This window comes from Schistocerca nitens, chromosome 2 (assembly GCF_023898315.1).
Source record: "Schistocerca nitens isolate TAMUIC-IGC-003100 chromosome 2, iqSchNite1.1, whole genome shotgun sequence".
In the NCBI taxonomy this organism is placed as follows: Eukaryota; Metazoa; Arthropoda; class Insecta; order Orthoptera; family Acrididae; genus Schistocerca; species Schistocerca nitens.
In genome coordinates this window covers 769,945,797-769,965,105 of record NC_064615.1, presented here as the reverse complement: position 1 = coordinate 769,965,105, position 19,309 = coordinate 769,945,797, and the positions used below count along the sequence as shown (strand labels likewise).

The window sequence follows — 19,309 nt, the reverse complement described above, 5'->3', positions numbered from 1 at the left end:
ATGCAATCTGTCCCTTCTAAACACCGTCTGTGCCTTTGTAAAAATTTCGGCAGAATTTATCTCTGGCTTCAGCCAGCTTTCTGTACCTATAACGATTTCAGCTTCAGTGCTTTCTATCAGTGCTTGAAGTTCCGGTACTTTACCAACGCAGCTTCGACAGTTTACAATTACAATACCGATTGCTGCTTGGTCCCCGCATGTCCTGACTTTGCCCTGCACTCTTTGAGGCTGTTGCCCTTTCTGTACTTGCCCGAGGCCATCTAACCTAAAAAACCGCCCAGTCGCCGCCACACAACCCCTGCTTCCCGTGTAGCCGCCTGCTGTGTGTAGTGGACTCCTGACCTATCCAGCGGAACCCGAAACCCCACCACCCTATGGCGCAAGTCGAGGAATATGCAGCCCACACGGTCGCAGAACTGTCTCAGCATCTGATTCAGACCCTCCACTCGGCTCTGTACCAAAGGTCCGCAGTCAGTCCTGTCGATGATGCTGCAAATGGTGAGCTCTGCTTTCATCCCGCTAGCGAGACTGGCAGTCTTCACCAAATCAGATCGCCAGAAGCCAGAGAGGATTTTCTCCAATCCATAGCGACACAGATCGTTGGTGCCGACATGAGCGACCACCTGGAGATGGGTGCACCCTGTACCCTTCATGTGCATCAAGAAGGACCCTTTCCACATCTGGAATGACTCCTCCCGGTATGCACACGGAGTGCACATTGGTTTTCTTCCCCTCTCTTGCTGCCATATCCCTAAGGGGCCCCATTAAGCGTCTGACGTTGGAGCTCCCAACTACCAGTAAGCCCACCCTCTGCGACCGCCTGGATCTTACAGACTGAGGGGCAACCTCTGGAACAAGACAAGCAGCCATGTCTGGCCGAAGATCAGTATGAGCCGGAGACAAAGCCTGAAACCGGTTCGTCAGACAAACTGGAGAGGCCTTCCGTTCAGCCCTCTGGAATGTCTTTTGCCCCCTGCCATACCTCGAGACGACCTCCCACTCAACCACGGGTGAGGGGTCAGCCTCAATGTGGGCAGTATCCCGGGCAGCCACAGCCATAGTCCGATCAGGGGATGTGTGGGACGAGCTGGCCGTCCCCGACAAACCCCTGTCCGGCCCCCTACAGTGATGTCCGTTGGCAACAGCCTCAAGCTGTGTGACCGAAGCCAACACTGCCTGAAGCTGGGAGCGAATGGACGCCAAATCAGTCCGCATCCGAACACAGCAGTCGCAGTCCCTGTCCATGCTAAATACTGTTGTGCAAAGAACGTCTGAACTCATCTACAGAGAGCACAAACAATTCGACACAAAATTTAAACGGTTATTAAAATACAAGATTACCTAGTAAATGCAGTAATGCTGCTACTTCCGCACTGCTGACACACTGCTCGGCGGCAGAAGGAGACTACGCGAATTTACACTCTTCAGGTACTAAAAGCGATGCTACAACTCTCAAATACTATAATACACCCGAAATTTATGAATTAAACAACGAAAGTACCCAAAAACGCGCAAAGAAACTAAGAATTAAACTATGTAACAAATAAGTGAGCTAAGAGTATACGACTTGCTGCTGGCAGCTGCTTATCCAACGGCGGCAGGGAGCACACTGGCTGTGACCAACCGACACTGGCCGTTCAAAATAGAAACAGAAGACAGACGACTACGCGAATTTACACTATTCAGGTACTAAAACGCAGTGTGCGTTTGTAAATGTAACTCTACATAAATGTTATCGAAATAATGCAAGTTGGTGTCACTTTTAGACATTTTATACTAGACACTGACTGGTTGGCAAGAGAAAGAGATGGGGGTGTGGAGGTACAAAGCACAGCTGGGCTAGTTGATTTATTGTTAATTTGTTCATTGAAGCTGAAATCTGCTTGGCTGAACCGTTTTAATACTTACTAACACTTCACTGTGATTGGTTGAAAGAGGGGGCTGGGGTAGGGCGTAAAGCACAGTTGAGCAAGTTCTGCCATTTTGGATTTTTTGATTGAGTGGAGCTATGGTGAAGGGAGGGGAGTGGGTGGTGGGATGAGGAAGGGAGAGGGATTTTAATTCCCCATTAAAATATTTGGGTTTTTGGCCATCTCAGATTGTTGACTAGCTTCTTAATTTTCAAAAATACACTGTGTTCATTTGGAAACAGGAGAGGGGATGGGGAACAGGGCATAAAGCACAACTGGGATAGTCTGATATTTTATCATCAATTTTTAAATGTTCCACCAAAACAATCTTTGATTGCGTATATTTCTTGCCCTTTTTTGTTGATTTCCCACCATCCATCATCTCGGATGTGGCTGCAGCATCACAACTGTTACACCAACTACCAGTAGAAACTACAACTATTGTTCCAGAAAGTGCATACCAAACCTACAGTCGTCGAAAGACATACATAAACATGAAACTTTAAATTTTAAATAATTAGCACCCTTGAAGTTAGTTAAAGAAATCCATCTATGTCCCATCGTTTAATGTTCAACAGTGCAATTTGTAACAGTTTTGCGGTATTTTCGTATAGTTTTAGGGCTTTTTTCTTCCAGTATTCCAAATATCTACTTTTCTAAATCCTCATTCAGAACACAAGTAGAGACTTTTAATGTTTATCATTTACTACGTGATAGGACACAATGGATGTTCGACCCGTGGTCTAGTCATGTGAACACCATTTTCGATGATGCGATTCAGAACATGAAGAAACGAGAGACAATTTGATCTTTGAAAAACAAATACGATCAAGTGACGAACATCACTATCTGGTTTAGACTTTTTTTTTTTTTTTTTTTTTTTTTTTTTTTTAATGCCAAGGAACCTTTGTTTTATTACTTTTAAATGTCAGTTGAATAATATGTACTACTGTGGAATGTTATGACTAATAAATCCAGCTGGAAAAAAAAAAAAAAAAAAAAAAAAAAAAAAGGGGTAGCGTCTTTGATTCATAATCAAAGGGTCTTCGGTCCCGGGTTCGATCCCCGCCACTGCCTAAATTTTGATAAATAATCAGCATTGGCGGCCGAAGACTTCCGGCATAAGAAGTCAGCCTCATTCTGCCAACGGCCTTGTCAAAGAGGGCGGAGGAGCGGATAGAGGTTCAGGGCACTCTCTTGTCCTAGGGGTGGGAAATTGCCCCTAAAGGCGGAAGAATCAGCAATGATCAACGACATGAGGATGCAGAAGGCAATGGAAACCACTGAATTAAAGACACGTAACGTGTATCCACAGGACATGTGGCCTGCAATTGAAGAAGTGTCATGATGATCTCTCCATTGGCAAAAGATTCCGGAATAGTCCCCCATTCGGATCTCCGGGAGGGGACTGCCAAGGGGGAGGTTACCATGAGAAAAAGATTGAATAATCAACGAAAGGGTAACGTTCTACGAGTCGGGGTGTGGAATGTCAGAAGCTTGAACGTGGTAGGGAAACTAGAAAATCTGAAAAGGGAAATGCAAAGGCTCAATCTAGATATAGTAGGGGTCAGTGAAGTGAAGTGGAAGGAAGACAAGAATTTCTGGTCAGATGAGTATCGGGTAATATCAACAGCAGCAGAAAATGGTATAATAGGTGTAGGATTCGTTATGAATAGGAAGGTAGGGCAAAGGGTGTGCTACTGTGAACAGTTCAGTGACCGGGTTGTTCTAATCAGAATCGACAGCAGACCAACACCGACAACGATAGTTCAGGTATACACGCCGACGTCGCAAGCTGAAGATGAACAGATAGAGAAAGTGTATGAGGATATTGAAAGGGTAATGCAGTATGTAAAGGGGGACGAAAATCTAATAGTCATGGGCGACTGGAATGCAGTTGTAGGGGAAGGAGTAGAAGAAAAGGTTACAGGAGAATATGGGCTTGGGACGAGGAATGAAAGAGGAGAAAGACTAATTGAGTTCCGTAACAAGTTTCAGCTAGTAATAGCGAATACCCTGTTCAAAAATCACAAGACGAGGAGGTATACTTGGAAAAGGCCGGGAGATACGGGAAGATTTCAATTAGATTACATCATGGTCAGACAGAGATTCCGAAATCAGATACTGGATTGTAGGGCGTACCCAGGAGCAGTTATAGACTCAGATCACAATATAGTAGTGATGAAGAGTAGGCTGAAGTTCAAGACATTAGTCAGGAAGAATCAATACGCAAAGAAGTGGGATACGGAAGTACTAAGGAATGACGAGATACGTTTGAAGTTCTCTAACGCTATAGATCAGCAATAAGGAATAGCGCAGTAGGCAGTACAGTTGAAGAGGAATGGACATCTCTAAAAAGGGCCATCACAGAAGTTGGGAAGGAAAACATAGGTACAAAGAAGGTAGCTGCGAAGAAACCATGGGTAACAAAAGAAATACTTCAGTTGATTGATGAAAGGAGGAAGTACAAACATGTTCCGGGAAAATCAGGAATACAGAAATACAAGTCGCTGAGGAATGAAATAAATAGGAAGTGCACGGAAGCTAAGACGAATGGCTGCAGGAAAAATGTTAAGACATCGAAAAAGATATGATTGTCGGAAGGACAGACTCAGCATACAGGAAAGTGAAAACAACCTTTGGTGACATTAAAAGCAATGGTGGTAACATTAAGAGTGCAACGGGAATTCCACTGTTAAATGCAGAGGAGAGAGCAGATAGGTGGAAAGAATACATTGAAAGCCTCTATGAGGGTGAAGATTTGTCTGATGTGATAGAAGAAAAAACAGGAGTCGATTTAGAAGAGATAGGGGATCCAGTATTAGAATCGGAATTTAAAAGAGCTTTGGAGGACTTACGGTCAAATAAGGCAGAAGGGATAGATAACATTCCATCAGAATTTCTAAAATCATTGGGGGAAGTGGCAACAAAACGACTATTCACGTTGGTGTGTAGAATATATGAGTCTGGCGATATACCATCTGAGTTTCGGAAAAGCATCATCCACACAATTCCGAAGACGGCAAGAGCTGACAAGTGCGAGAATTATCGTACAATCAGCTTAACAGCTCATGCATCGAAGCTGCTTACAAGAATAATAAACAGAAGAATGGAAAAGAAAATTGAGAATGCGCTAGGTGACGATCAGTTTGGCTTTAGGAAAAGTAAAGGGACGAGAGAGGCAATTCTGACGTTACGGCTAATAATGGAAGCAAGGCTAAAGAAAAATCAAGACACTTTCATAGGATTTGTCCACCTGGAAAAAGCGTTCGACAATATAAAATGGTGCAAGCTGTTCGAGATTCTGAAAAAAGTAGGGGTAAGCTATAGGGAGAGACGGGTCATATACAAAATGTACAACAACCAAGAGGGAATAATAAGAGTGGACGATCAAGAACGAAGTGCTCGTATTAAGAAGGGTGTAAGACAAGGCTGTAGCCTTTCGCCCCTACTCTTCAGTCTGTACATCGAGGAAGCAATGATGGAAATAAAAGAAAGGTTCAGGAGTGGAATTAAAATACACGGTGAAAGGATATCAATGATACGATTCGCTGATGACATTGCTATCCTGAGTGAAAGTGAAGAAGAATTAAATGATCTGCTGAACGGAATGAACAGTCTAATGAGTACACAGTATGGTTTGAAAGTAAATCGGAGAAAGACGAAGGTAATGAGAAGTAGTAGAAATGAGAACAGCGAGAAACTTAACATCAGGATTGATGGTCACGAAGTCAAAGAAGTTAAGGAATTCTGCTACCTAGGCAGTAAAATAACCAATAACGGACGGAGCAAGGAGGACATCAAAAGCAGACTCGCTATGGCAAAAAAAAAGGCATTTCTGGCCAAGAGAAGTGTACTAATATCAAATACCGGCCTTAATTTGAGGAAGAAATTTCTGAGGATGTACGTCTGGAGTACAGCATTGCATGGTAGTGAAACATGGACTGTGGGAAAACCGGAACAGAAGAGAATCGAAGCATTTGAGATGTGGTGCTATAGACGAATGTTGAAAATTAGGTGGACTGATAAGGTAAGGAATGAGGAGGTTCTACGCAGAATCGGAGAGGAAAGGAATATGTGGAAAACACTGATAAGGAGAAGGGACAGGATGATAGGACATCTGCTAAGACATGAGGGAATGACTTCCATGGTACTAGAGGGAGCTGTAGAGGGCAAAAACTGTAGAGGAAGACAGAGACTGGAATACGTCAAGCAAATAAAGCAAATAATTGAGGACGTAGGTTGCAAGTGCTACTCTGAGATGAAGAGGTTAGCACAGGAAAGGAATTCGTGGCGGGTCGCATCAAACCAGTCAGTAGACTGATGACCATAAAAAAAGGACACAATGGAACAGGAACATTTATTTAAGTAAACGAACATAACCCAGGAAGGGTCACCACCCCTCACATGTCAGATAGGTTCCAAGCATCTATAGTTTTCTGTGTACACATTAGCACCACTAGTGCTACCGTAGTGGATTACGCCTATTTCAGCCTCTGGATGACGAAAGTGATGGAATGGCTTCTATATCACCCACCAAGTAGGGTACGATAGCGGTCAGGGGACCAGATATGCGGAAAACAGTACATCCTCCCCTCACACTCCGCACTGGGGCACTGATACTCCTTTGCTCTAGTCGATTTTAAAATTTTTCGTCTTAACGCCTTTGATTTTTTAAATATTTTTTTTTATTTTGCAATCTTTGATGTTTTATTTTCCTCCAAAACGCAACTGCAGTACCACAACTGTAGCGCTGACTAGGAGGGAAAACTGAAATTGGTGTTTCAGAACATACAAATCGTGTCTGCTGATGATAATCTTGAACAGTGTATATTTGGAATACTGGAAGAAAATCGGCTAAGTAGCAATATATTTCCCCAAAAGTGGTACAAACTGTAAACAAGGGCGACATGAATATGTAGGCAGCTGTGTATTGATAGAGGATCATAAATTACATTAATTAAATAATTGGAATAACGTACTGTTTCATAAATTGTAGGATAACACTCATATGATTGTCCCATATCCATTGTAGTGACAAAGTGGTTGTTTTTTGGGGTCATAAATCACAGAAATTCAACCTGCCATACCATTTATACATCACCCAATTGGCCTAGCAGTGTGTGTGTGTGTGGGGGGGGGGGGGGGAGTGGCTAATGGATGGAGGAGGGGGGTGTTAAGTGTCAAATGGAAATGGGTCAGAGAGATAAACATCTTGGATTGAAACAAATAAACGATAAGAGCAATGGTGCACAGCTTGTTAACATTACACGTTTACAATCACATCATTGATGTTATTTTCATTAGGAAGGATGCAGCTGGGCTCCTCAGAAAGGGGAGAGGGATGGGGGTAACATTAAAAGCGGCAGATGGTGTTTGTTTACATAAGGTCATAAATCAGTGCGCCGGAAACTGCTCCACCTCCCTAGTGTTCTATAGATCATATTTAAGATAAACGTTACGATGTGAAACGTGTCCCAAAGATAGACACATGTACGTATCTAAAAAGGAAAGAAGATAAAATTATTGATATGGCTATATGCTGAAAATTTACAGAGCTTTTTCTGGAAAAATAATTATTTTTCCTCAAGAATTACTCTGCGGCACAGAAACAACTGTTAAGGGGAAACATTTGTGATCTACATCTGAAAGCTGTTGTTCTGTGTGCCAGACATTTTTCTTCTTTGGGTAGATTGTCAGTAGCTTAGGCTTTCCTCCGCTGTTATTGACATCAATTTAAATTGCAAGTTTACTTTTACCAATGACAAATTATTACATTTTCTTTGCACTGCGCATTTTCGAGGATTAAAATTCTATTATCTGGTGTCAAATAATATAACGGGTATGTACTGTGTGTATGATTTTGGGATATCCTGTGTAACATTATAGCAGCAGAAGACAAAAACAAAACACTATTGTAGTAGATAGCTTAAGATTTTGTGGAGGTCTGTGCCCTTTGGAGACACGTTCTGTCAGTAGATACCAGCATACCACGATAACAGCCAAAATCAGTGAGCATGATCTTCGCAGACTACGTTAGCTTCTTTTTTACAGGCACTTAAGCGCTGTGATCGACATGATATACCACTGCAAGTGCGGCCAGATGAAACCATAACTGCATCTAAATCGACAGCAAATACACTGCTGGCCATTATAGTTGCAACATAACCCACTATCTATTACTTGAAAAAATACAACAACCAGCCATATTTTGTATATCTTTATTCATAGGATCCCGCATTTCGGCCTTTCCCCTATGTTCAGTTAGTATAATACATATTTAAAACTTTAAGTGATACATTGTTAAAAACATCAACTGCAACTTAGGTGCTGCAACCACCTTTCTATTCTACTTGTTGTTGCTCCAATATTCTGCATTTATCTGCAACGAATTGACGCATGGTGCAGCGAATGGCTATTGAATATCAATGTAGACAAGTGTAATGTGCTGCGAATACACAGAAAGAAAGATCTTTTATCATTTAGTTGGCACACCCACATCAGTGTCATGAACTGGTAATTTTTGAGGCCAACGGTTTGTTTAGCGTGGGGAGGAACCTAACCTAAAAAAATGACTACACAGTTCTCGCGTGTTGATTGTATTAGGTTGGTGCCTAAGTTAGTAGCGTTTTTCGGTAACTTTATTAAACACAACAGGTACACATAACAGAGACTTTAGTCACCAATAATACTTTCTCTTCCACTGTTTATAACAGTCTGCCAACACCGGGATAACTTTTCTATTCCGCTACTGTAGAAATAACAAGGTTTTGAGACGAAGAACTCGTCGAATCATATTCACAGCGCTTTTTCATCCGGAGAGGAAATTCCTTGAAAGTTGTTCGTTTTTCTATTTTTCTAATCATCAGTCTTTTGACTGGATTGATGCGACTCGCCACGAATTTGCCAATCTCTTTATCTCAAAGTAGCACTTGCAACCTACATCCTCAATTATTTTCTGGATGTATTCAAATCTCTGTCTACCCTCTACAGCTCCCTCTAGTACCATGGAAGTTGTTCCCTGATGTCTTAACAGATGTCATATCATCCTGTCCCTTCTCCTTGTCAGTGTTTTCCACATGTCCCTTTCCTCTCACTTTCCGTGCAGAATCTCCTCATTTTTTATCTTATCAGTCAAACTGACTTACAGCGTTCTTTCGTAGCACCACATACCAAATCACTCGATTCTCTTCCTTTTTTCCCAAAGTCCATGTTTCACTACCATATAATGCTGTGCTCCAAACTTATATGTCAAGAAAAATGAAATCAAATGATCGTGTGCCATTTTTGGTCGGGAGGCCCCATCCGGGGAAGTTCGGCCACCGAGTGCAAGTGTTATTTGCGACTTGCGTGCCGGTGATGAGATGAAATGACGAAGAGGACAACACAACACCCAATCCGCGAGCGGAGAAAATCTCCAACACGGCCGGAAATCGAACCCAGACCCGCTGCATGGGAGGCAAGCACGTTACCACGTAGCTAGGCAGGCGGACATTTCAAGAAATTTATTCCTCCAATTAAGGCTTGTGGTAGATACCAATAGACTTTTCTAGGCCAGGAATGCCCTTTTTTGCCAGTGCTAGTCTGTTTTTGATGACCATGTTCCGTCCGTCATTGGTTATTTTGCTGCCTAGGCAACGGAATTCGTTAACTTTGCCTACTTCTTAGCCATCAGTCCTGATTTTAAGTTTCTCGCGATTCTCACTCCTGCTACTTCTCATTACTTTCGTCTTTCTTCGATTTACTTTCAATCTATATTTGGCACTGATTAGAGCGTTCATACCATTCAGTAAATCCTGTAATTCTTCTTCACCTTCACTGAGGATAGCAATGTCTTCAGCAATCTTATCACTGATGAATTTTAATTCCATTCTTGAACCTTTCTTTTATTTCCGTCATAACTTCTTCGATGTATATATCGAGCAGTAGCCGCAAAAGACTACATTCCTGTCTTACTCCCTTTTTTATCCGAGCACTTCGTTCTTGGTCGTCCACTCCTATTATTCCCTCTTGGCTCTTGTACTTATTTTATACTACCTGCCTTTCCCTATAGCTTACCCCTGTTTTTCTCAGAATTTCGAAAATCTTGCAACATTTAACATTGTCGAATGCGTTTGCCATGTCGACAAATCCTATGAACGGGTCTTGATTTTTCTGTGGTCTTGTTTCCACTGTCAATCGCAACGTCAGAATTGCTTTTCTGCTACCTTTACATTTCCTGAAGCTAAACTGATCGTCATCTAACACATCCCCAATTTTCTCTTCCATTCTTCTGTATATTACTTTTGTCAGCAACTTGGATGCATGAACTGCTAAACTGATTGTGCGATAATTCTCGCCCTTGTCATCTCTTGCAGTGGATGATAGTTTTTCGAAAGTCAGATGGTATGTCGCCTGACTCAATACGTTCTGCACACCATCGTGGATAGTCGTCTTGTTGCCACTTCTCCCAATGATTTTAGAAATTCTGATGGAATGTTATCTATCCCTTGCGCCTTATTTGATATTAAATTCTCCAAACCTCTTTTAAATTCTAATTCTGGTACTGGATCCCCTGTCTCTTCTAAATCGACTCCTGTTTCTTCTTCTATTACATTAGACAAATCTTCCCCCTCATTGAGGCCGCCAATGTACTCTTTCCACCTATCTGCTCTCCCCTCTGCATTTAACAGTGGAATTTCTGTTGCACTCTTAATGTTACCAGTCTTGCTTTTAATTTCACCGAACGTTGTTTCGACTTTCCTATATGCTGAATCAGTCCACAAGACAATAATTTCTTTTTCGACTTCTTCATATTTTTCACACAGCCATTTCGTCTGAGCTTCCCTGAGCGTCCTATTTATCTCATTCCTCGGTGACTTGTATTTCTGTATTCCTGAATTTACCTGAACATTTTTGCACTTCCTTCTTTCATCGATCAGCTGAAGTATTTCTTCTGTTATCCATGGTTTCTTCGCAGTACCTATGTTTTTCTTTCCAAGTTCTGTGATTGCTCTTTTTAGAGATGTCTATTCCTCTTCAATTCCACTGCTTATTGACCTATTCCTTCTTGCGGTATCTACAGCCTTAGAGACCTTGAAGCATATGTCGTCATTCCTTATTACTTCTGTACCCACTTCTGTGCGTATTGATTCTTCCTGACTAATCTCTTAAACTTCAGTCTCTTCTTCATCACTACTATATTGTGATCTGAGTCTATCTCTGCTCCCGAGTGCACCTTACCATCCAGTATCTGACTTCGTTATCTCTGTCTCACCATCATGTAATCGAACTGAAATCTTGACGTATCACCCGGCCTTTTCCTAGTATACCTTCTCCTCTTATGATTCTTGAGCAGAATATTCGCTATCACCAGCTGAAATTTATTATAGAACTCAATTAGTCTTCCTTCTCTCTCAGTCCTTGTCCGTTATTCGATACAGAGCGGAAAAGATGAAAATCTGAGGGAACAAGAGCAGATGAATAAGGTGAGTGCGGTATTACTTCCCAATCCAGTTCTTGTATAGTGTCTTTTTTCAGTCTAGCAGAATGTAGGCGGCTGTTATCGTGGACAAACATCACTTCACGCAGTCTTCCTGGTCGTTGTTCTTGGATTGCATTGCAAGACGTCTCAGTTGTTGACAATGAACGTCAGCAGTCGTGGTTAAAGCCTGGGGAACCAATTCGTAGAACACCACACTGTCTCTGTTTCACCAGATTCGTAACATTATCCTTTGCGGATGTGCACAGGTCTTTGTATGGGACTTTGTTGCCTTATTTGGACTCAGCATTTAATTCAGTTTTCTTATGTTAACTTAAAGACACCAGTTCTTGTCACGCGTAACGATACAGGTTAGCAATGCTCGATGTTGTTCACGAGTCAACTGATGACGAGCAAGCAGAGATGCACATATGGCCACCCACAGATTTTTGTGATTTTGGCTTAGCGCATGCGGTAACCACACAACCGATTTTTGAACCTTCCCCATTGCATGCAAATATCGCACGATGGTGGCATGATCAGAGTTCATCACACTTACTAGTTCTCGAGTACACTGACGAGGATCATTGTGGTTTATTGCATTTAAACGATCTTCATCAAACCCCGAAGGTCTTCTTGAACGTGGAGAATCACTAATGTCGATACCACACTCCTTAGATTAGACTAGATTCAGTTTTCCTTGCATATACTCAAAAATTAGGTGATTCTCGTGGGTGTGGAACATTTCCGAAAGTATAACATAAAAAACATAGAACATTTGAAAATAACACCCACTTCCCTGATCATTTGTCAGGAGATTGTAAAAATATGCCAGTACATTACAGTAAACTGGAACTGCTAATATTTACAGAATTAATACACTGTCACAATGAAACGTAGTTACGCACTTTTAATAAATTTATCATACATAGAGCACCTAATCTTGACTATTGTGACCAAGTGCTGTCAAAATTGAAATCTAACAGACATTTTTACTTAAGCTTATGTAACAGTCCCTGTTAAGATATTCATCTGTAGATGAATATCTTAGTAGAAGTTGTTGCCTACCAAAAAGTTTTTCAAACTTGATCTGGAACCAAGTTTTTAATAGTTGCTGGCAGTTTATAGAAGATGTGTGTTCCTGTATATTTGACAAATTTTTGGACCAAAGTAAATGAATTTAAGTTTTTATGTATGTTGTTCTTATTCCTAGTATTAACACTACGTTTTGAGCTATTAGTTGAAAAAATAGACATGTTACGTGAAACAAATTTCATTAAGGAATAATTACACTAAGATTCAGTGGTTAGAATACATAGTTCCTTGAACAGGTTTCTACATGGTGTTCTTGAATTTACACTACAAATGAGTCTCATTACACGCTTTTACACTCTAAAGAATTTTTCTTGCCTTGACAGGTTACCCCAAAACATAATCCCATACGGCATAAAGCAGCCGAAGTGTGCAAGTTTTTTATATTTGTATCTCCTATTCTGAAGTCATTCGCATTCCAAATACAGACTTCTTTAGGCGATTCAGCAATTCTGTAATATGCCCTTCCAACTAAATTTATTATCAAGTGGTAATCCCAGAAATTTAATACTGCCAACCTCATCTATCTGCTTGTCCTCGTATGCTATACATGTTCTGAACAGAAATCTCTTACAGTTTCTGAAATGCATATAATGGGACTTTTCACAGTTTAATGATAGTTAATAAACTTTAAACTATTTATTAATTTCAGTGAAAATTTGATTAGGAGCCATTTCTGAACCTGTATTTAGCTTGCTATTTATTGCAGTGTTTGTATCATCTGCAAACAAAACAAGCTTAGCATCTGGCATCGTAACAGGCAAGATGTCGTTAGCATATACAAGAGAAAGCAATGGACCCAAGATTGAACCTTGAGGAACACCATATGAAATTAATTCCCAATCAGATGAAGACTGGTTGCTTACTCCACAGATGTTTTGCAATGACAGCCTTTGTTTTCTGTTAGTTAGATAAGACTTGAACTATTTTGCGGCACTGTCAGTGACACCATAATATTGTAATTTACTTAAGATAATGCTGTGATTTACACAGTCAAAGGCTTCTGACAGGTCACAGAAAATGCCAGTAGCCTCTAATTTTTTATCTAATGAGTTAACTGCATTCAGACTGTGCATGTAACTAGCCTTCTCTATATCAAAACTCTTAAGAAACCCAAATTGTGACTTGGACAATATATTATTTCCTGTCAGATGCTTAAGAAGACTCTTGTACACAACCTTTCCAAACAATTTTGAAAAAGCTGGAAGAAGTGTAATTGGTCTCTTTATCCCCCTTCTTGTAAAAAAGGTTACCTTCAGAAGATGAGCATTTTAGCCAGTATGGAAATGCTCCACTGGTAAAAGACTAATTACACAAATAACTTAAAACAGAACTCAACTCACATAAATACCCTTTAATTAACTTTGCTACCATATTATCATAACCGCTAGAATACTTCGATTTTAAGGATTTTATGATGGATGCTAATTCTTTGGGAGAAGTGAGTGTCATTTCCATTTTGCTGAAATTATTTGTAGAGACTGGTCTCAGATATTCCATTGCACTGTTTATTAAATCTGATAACCCCAAGCTGTCAGTAACAGAAATAAAGTACTTGGTTAAAATGTTTGCAACACTATATGCACCTGTTACTGATGTCTCATTTATTTTTAGAGATGTCTGTTCCTTTTCCTTTTTGGCCCCACTTGTCTCTGACTTCACTATATCCCATATAGTTTCTTTTGTTCCCTGATGTAACTATTTTTTCTCATAGTAAAGCTGCTTAGATTTCTGGATTACCTGCTTAAGTGTTTTGCAGTCTTCTTTGTAATGCATTACAATGGTACCATCAGAGCTGTTCTTAGATAGTAGATACAGTCTCCTATTTGTCCCACATGATATCTTTATTTCTTCTGTAATCCATGGTTTATTTTTAGACTTCTGTTTGATTTGAGTTACCTTTAGAGGAAAACAATTTTCAGAAGAGGAAGTAACTTTATTAACAAATGCTTCGTATTTTCCATTTGAGTCAGAAGTACTGTGAACATCTATCATCCAGTTCATGTCTTTGAGCAGCCTCCTAAAATTCTCAAGTTTGACTGATTTATTACTCCCCTGTATTCAGATTTAACAGATTTTTTATCCTAACAAGTTTCAAAATTTAACACAAGATGCTGCATGCCATGATCAGTGAGCTCATTTACCATTGGTTTTGTGACATGAGTTTTTTTTCCTAGATTTTTCTACAAAGATATTATCAATAGCAATCTCAGAGCTTTTATGTACCCTAGTTCCAAAGTTCAGAGTAGGAATTAAATTGAATGACAATGTTGCTGATAGCTATAATTGTTCACTGAGAGCGCTTATCAATAAATACGCTCTAAAATCACCAGTCATCACTATTTCCTTCTTTTTTACTGTGTGATGGGACAAGAGAGATTCCAGATTTTTTATGAAGAGCTTAAAGTTTTCTGAAGGTGCTTTGTAAAAACTTACTATTATAAAGGACTGGTAGTGACATACTATTCTGTGGCGCAAGCTTCAAGTGCTGCTCTGGGCAAAATTTATTAATATCATTCTTCTTGAAATAAACACAGTTTCTGACAAATGTGGCAACTCCACCTTTCTCCATTTTTCTCTACAGAAGTAAGAGGGTAACTTAAATCCTGTAACACTTAACATATCTACACCACTGGTCACATGATGTTCAGTGGGGCAGATTATATCAGTTGGTTTGCTCAACTCTAATTCTTCACCTCAAATAAGCAATTCATCAAGCTTACCCTTCGGTCCTCGGATATTCTGATGCAATAAGGATAAGTAAGTTTTTACACTGGCTGAGTTACCAAATGGATGAACCTAATTTTTCTGTCAGTTTCTGAACATCTCCAGTTTCAATTAAGGGCTGTTAGCATGAACTGCATACATAATAATTTGCTTTTTGGTTGCCTCTTTTATGACTGTAATGTCATTTTCAACCTATCTCTGATCATCTTTTGTTTCTTTCCTCCCTGCCCCAAAAAGCTGCTGTTCTGTCACTTGTAGAGACTGATACTTTACCACATGCGATAGTGATCCCCACCTTAAGTAATTTGCTTATCCCATGTAGTTTTCCCTCCTCTTTCCTGCTGAGGTGAAGCTCATATAGTCCCACCTATTGATAGGGTCAATAGGAACCACACCAATATGAAATCTCATACCTGATCCAGGCAGCCGTTCCACCTCTAAATTAATTCTCCTAACAGACGGGTTTAAAAGAGCCCAGTCATGGTGCCTCAGAACAAACACAAGATCAACACCAATATGTCTCGTCGCTGAAGCTTTCTTCACCAGGTCACTCTCAGTTGATAATTAGGGTCCCTGTCTATGCTGTTGTCTGCCCCACCCACTATTACCACGGTGTCTTCCTTTGTGAAGTCCTTGCAGAGTGAACCTACACCCTTAACATGAGAAAATCAATAACTTTCTGTGCTCTGTCGAATGACGTTATCCCCATACGGGACGCCAATGTTTCTGACTGCCTCCACAGCTGTCAACTCTCTATTGAACTCAAACAGAAGACTATGTCGGAAGTGTTTCGATTTCTCCACTTGGCACTCCACTTTCTAGCGTCCACAGCTCCACTCACTATCTCCAAATGACAAACTGACAACACGTAAACTCAAGTAGCAACAGTGAACTACAAATAAAAACTGACAGTCGACAAGTAAATCCATAGCAACTGGAATACCACCATGCAAAACAAGAAAGCTTCGAACTTATGCACAAACCTAACATTAATATCACTGATAATCGATAATTAAACCTCACACACATAGTTCAGACGGCCCTCACACGATCAGGAGGAAATGTTTTGCAATCCACTCCTGCCGTCGATAGAGTTGTCAATCACATATCACTACTAAAGCTCGTTCAACTAGGCCACAGAAGTTAACATGAAACGTTTCGCTGATTGGCGAGGTTGTTACAGAACAGGAAAATTCGGACTGGCAAAGGGTATGGAAGAAAATTGGCCGCTTTGTCTTCAGAGGAACCATTAAGACATTTACGTTAAGTAATTAAGGAAACCCATGTAAAACCTAAACCTCATGGGAATGGCAGGAATTTTAATCACTGTCCTAAGGATTGCAGGCCAGTGTCTTACCCATAAATCTTCTACCTCAACTTTTCCATAAACGAGCATTTTCTTCTGCGATACAGAACTTCATAGATGATAACGGCATGTTCAAACATAGTAATGACAGTGAGTTCGAAATCATCAGTTTTGACGTTTAAAATCTACTCTGATTTCCATTATTTTGCAGAGGAGAAAGGTTTGATACAGATTCGTCATATGGCAAAGAAAATTTATTGTCAACACTAATGCTTTGGTTTTCCTTGTTTCAGGTTAAGCAATGGGCCGAAAAAGTCGATCAACGCGTACTGTTGACGACGATAGCGTCGGGATTGTGCACTCGTCTAGCTTCAGTTTCACAACTGAAATACCCAAATCGTACAGTATTCACAATAAATTAAATAAAGTTTCACAGTTTTCAGTGTTTCATTGGCGCTCCGTTCCTGTGGTCAACTGTGTTTCAAATAAATGTCAATGGGAAGTCTGTACGAATCCATACATATTATAGTAATGTAAGTAAGTTTGTTCCACATCTCCTCCTACACCATTGGGTCGATTTAGAACAAATTTTGTACACATCACGTTTCACTTACTGATGGAAGAGAACCATTGTGACGTAAGAACCACCCACCTCTCAAAAGAGGGGGGCCGGGGAGGTTTAGGAGATAGACGCAGGTCATGAGGAAGGACAGTGGGAGGGGGAGCGCGAAATGGATTGCACGGGAAGAGGAGGAGATGGGCAGAGAAAAAAGAGAGGAGGAGATTAAGAGGGAGGGGAGAATGGACAGAAAGAGGGAGGAGGAAAAGATAGACAGAGAGTGGGGGTAGGGAGCAGAACAGAGCGTGGGGTGTGAAGCATGCGGACAGAGGGGCGGGGGGGGGGGGGGGTGGAGTAGGTGGCCACGAACACAAAATCTCCTAGATTAGCAGTCTTTTACAGGAGCTCAAAATTGAGCGCGGACTTCAATGTGAGATGCTTATAACAGTTTCCTCAAAACCAGGCAGAAAGTCTCAAGAGATTCTGGTCGTATATAAAGTATGCTAGCGGAAAGATAAGAGTCAATGCCTTCTTTGTGCGATAACAATGGAAATACTATCGACGACAGTGCTGCCAAAGCAGAGTTACTAAACACAGCCTTCCGCAGTTCCTTCACCAAAGAAGACGAAATAAATATTCCAGAATTGGAACCAAGAACAGCTGCCAACATGAGTAACTTAGAAGTAGATGTCCTCCGAGTAGTGAAGTAACTTAAATTAAAAAAAAGCAAGTCTTCCGGTCCAGACTGCATACCAACTAGGTTCCTTTCAGAGTATGCTGATCCAATAGCTCCGAACTTAACAATCACATACAGCCGCTCGCTCGATGAAAGATCTTGACCCAAAGACTGGAAAGTTGCTCAGGTCACCCCAGTATTCAAGAAAGGTAATAGGAGTAATCCACTAAATTACAGGCCCATATGACTAACGTCGATATGCAGCAGGATTTTGGAACATATATTGTGTTCGAATTTTATGAACTGACACACAGTCACACGGCTTTAGAAAACATCGTTGTTGTGAAACACAACTAGCTCTTTACTTACACGAACTATTGAGTGCTGTTGACAAGGGATTTCAGATTGATCCCATATTCCTACATTTCCAGAAGGCTTTCGTCACTGTACCACAAAAAGTGGCTTGTAGTGAAATTGCGTGCTTATGGAATATCGTTTCGGTTACGCGACTGGATTGATGATTTGCTTTCACAGAGGTCACAGTTGGTAGTAATTGACGGAAAGTCATCGAGTAAAACAGAAGTGATTTCAGGCGTTCCCTATGGTAGTGTTAAAGACCCCTCCGCTGCTCCTTATCTATATAAACGATTTGGGAGGCAATCTGAGCAGCCGTCTTCGGTTGTTTGTAGATGACGCTGTCGTTTATCGACTAATAAAGTCATTAGAAGATCAAAACAAACTGCAAAACGATTTAGGAAAGATATTTGTATGGTGCGAAAGTAGACAATTGACCCTAAATAATTAAAAGTGTAAGGTCATCCATATGAGTGCTAAAAGGAATCCGTTAAACTTCGGTTATACGATAAATCAGTCAAATCTAAAGGCCATAAATTCATCAAAATACCTAGGAATTACAATTACGAACAGTCAGAATGGGAAAGAACACAGAAAATGTTGTGGGGGAAGGCAAACCAAAGACTGTGTTTTATTGGCAGAACACTTACAAAAAGTAACAAATCTGCTATAGAGAATGCCTACACTACACCTGTCCGTCCTCTTTTGGAGTACTGCTGCGCGGTCTGTGATCCTTGCCAGATAAGATTAACGGAGTACATCGAGAAAGTTTAAAGAAGTGTAGCACGTTTTGTATTATGGCGAAATAGGGGAGAGTACTGGATTGATCGTGGACATCCCTAAAACAAGGGCGTTTTTCGTTGGGGCGAGATCTTTTCACGAAATTCCAGTCGCCATTAGTCTCCTCCGAATGCGAAAATATTTTGTTGACACCGACCTACAGAGGAAGAAACGATCATCGTAATAAAATAAGGGAAATCAAAGGTCGCACAGAAAGATATATGTATTCGTTTTTTTCCGTTGGCTGTTCGAGATTGGAATAATAGGGAATTATTGTGAAGGTGGTTCGATGAACCCTCTGCCAGGCACTTATACATGATTTGTAGAGTATCCATGTAGATGTACACTATGTGATCAAAAGTATCCGGACGCTCCCAAAAACATACGTTTTCCTATTAAGTGTATTGTGCTGCCACCTACTGCCAGGTACTCCGTATCAGCCACC

At 40.8% G+C, this 19,309-nt stretch overlaps 1 protein-coding gene across 2 annotated transcripts in view; it reads left to right on the top strand.

Moving 5' to 3' along the window:
- LOC126234619 (uncharacterized) overlaps nucleotides 1–16,924 on the top strand; it is a 194,222-nt gene extending 177,298 nt beyond the window's left edge. Inside the window, exon 6 of one of the 2 annotated variants that reach the window (XM_049943347.1) lies at nucleotides 16,789–16,924. Coding sequence is in view for 1 of the 2 variants with exons in the window: in XM_049943348.1 (XP_049799305.1) it covers nucleotides 16,789–16,793 (5 nt within the window). In the remaining variant the exon portion in view is untranslated. The remainder of the gene's footprint in view (nucleotides 1–16,788) is intronic. The other variant, XM_049943348.1, reaches the window with a different exon arrangement.
- The last annotated feature ends 2,385 nt before the right edge of the window (nucleotides 16,925–19,309 follow it).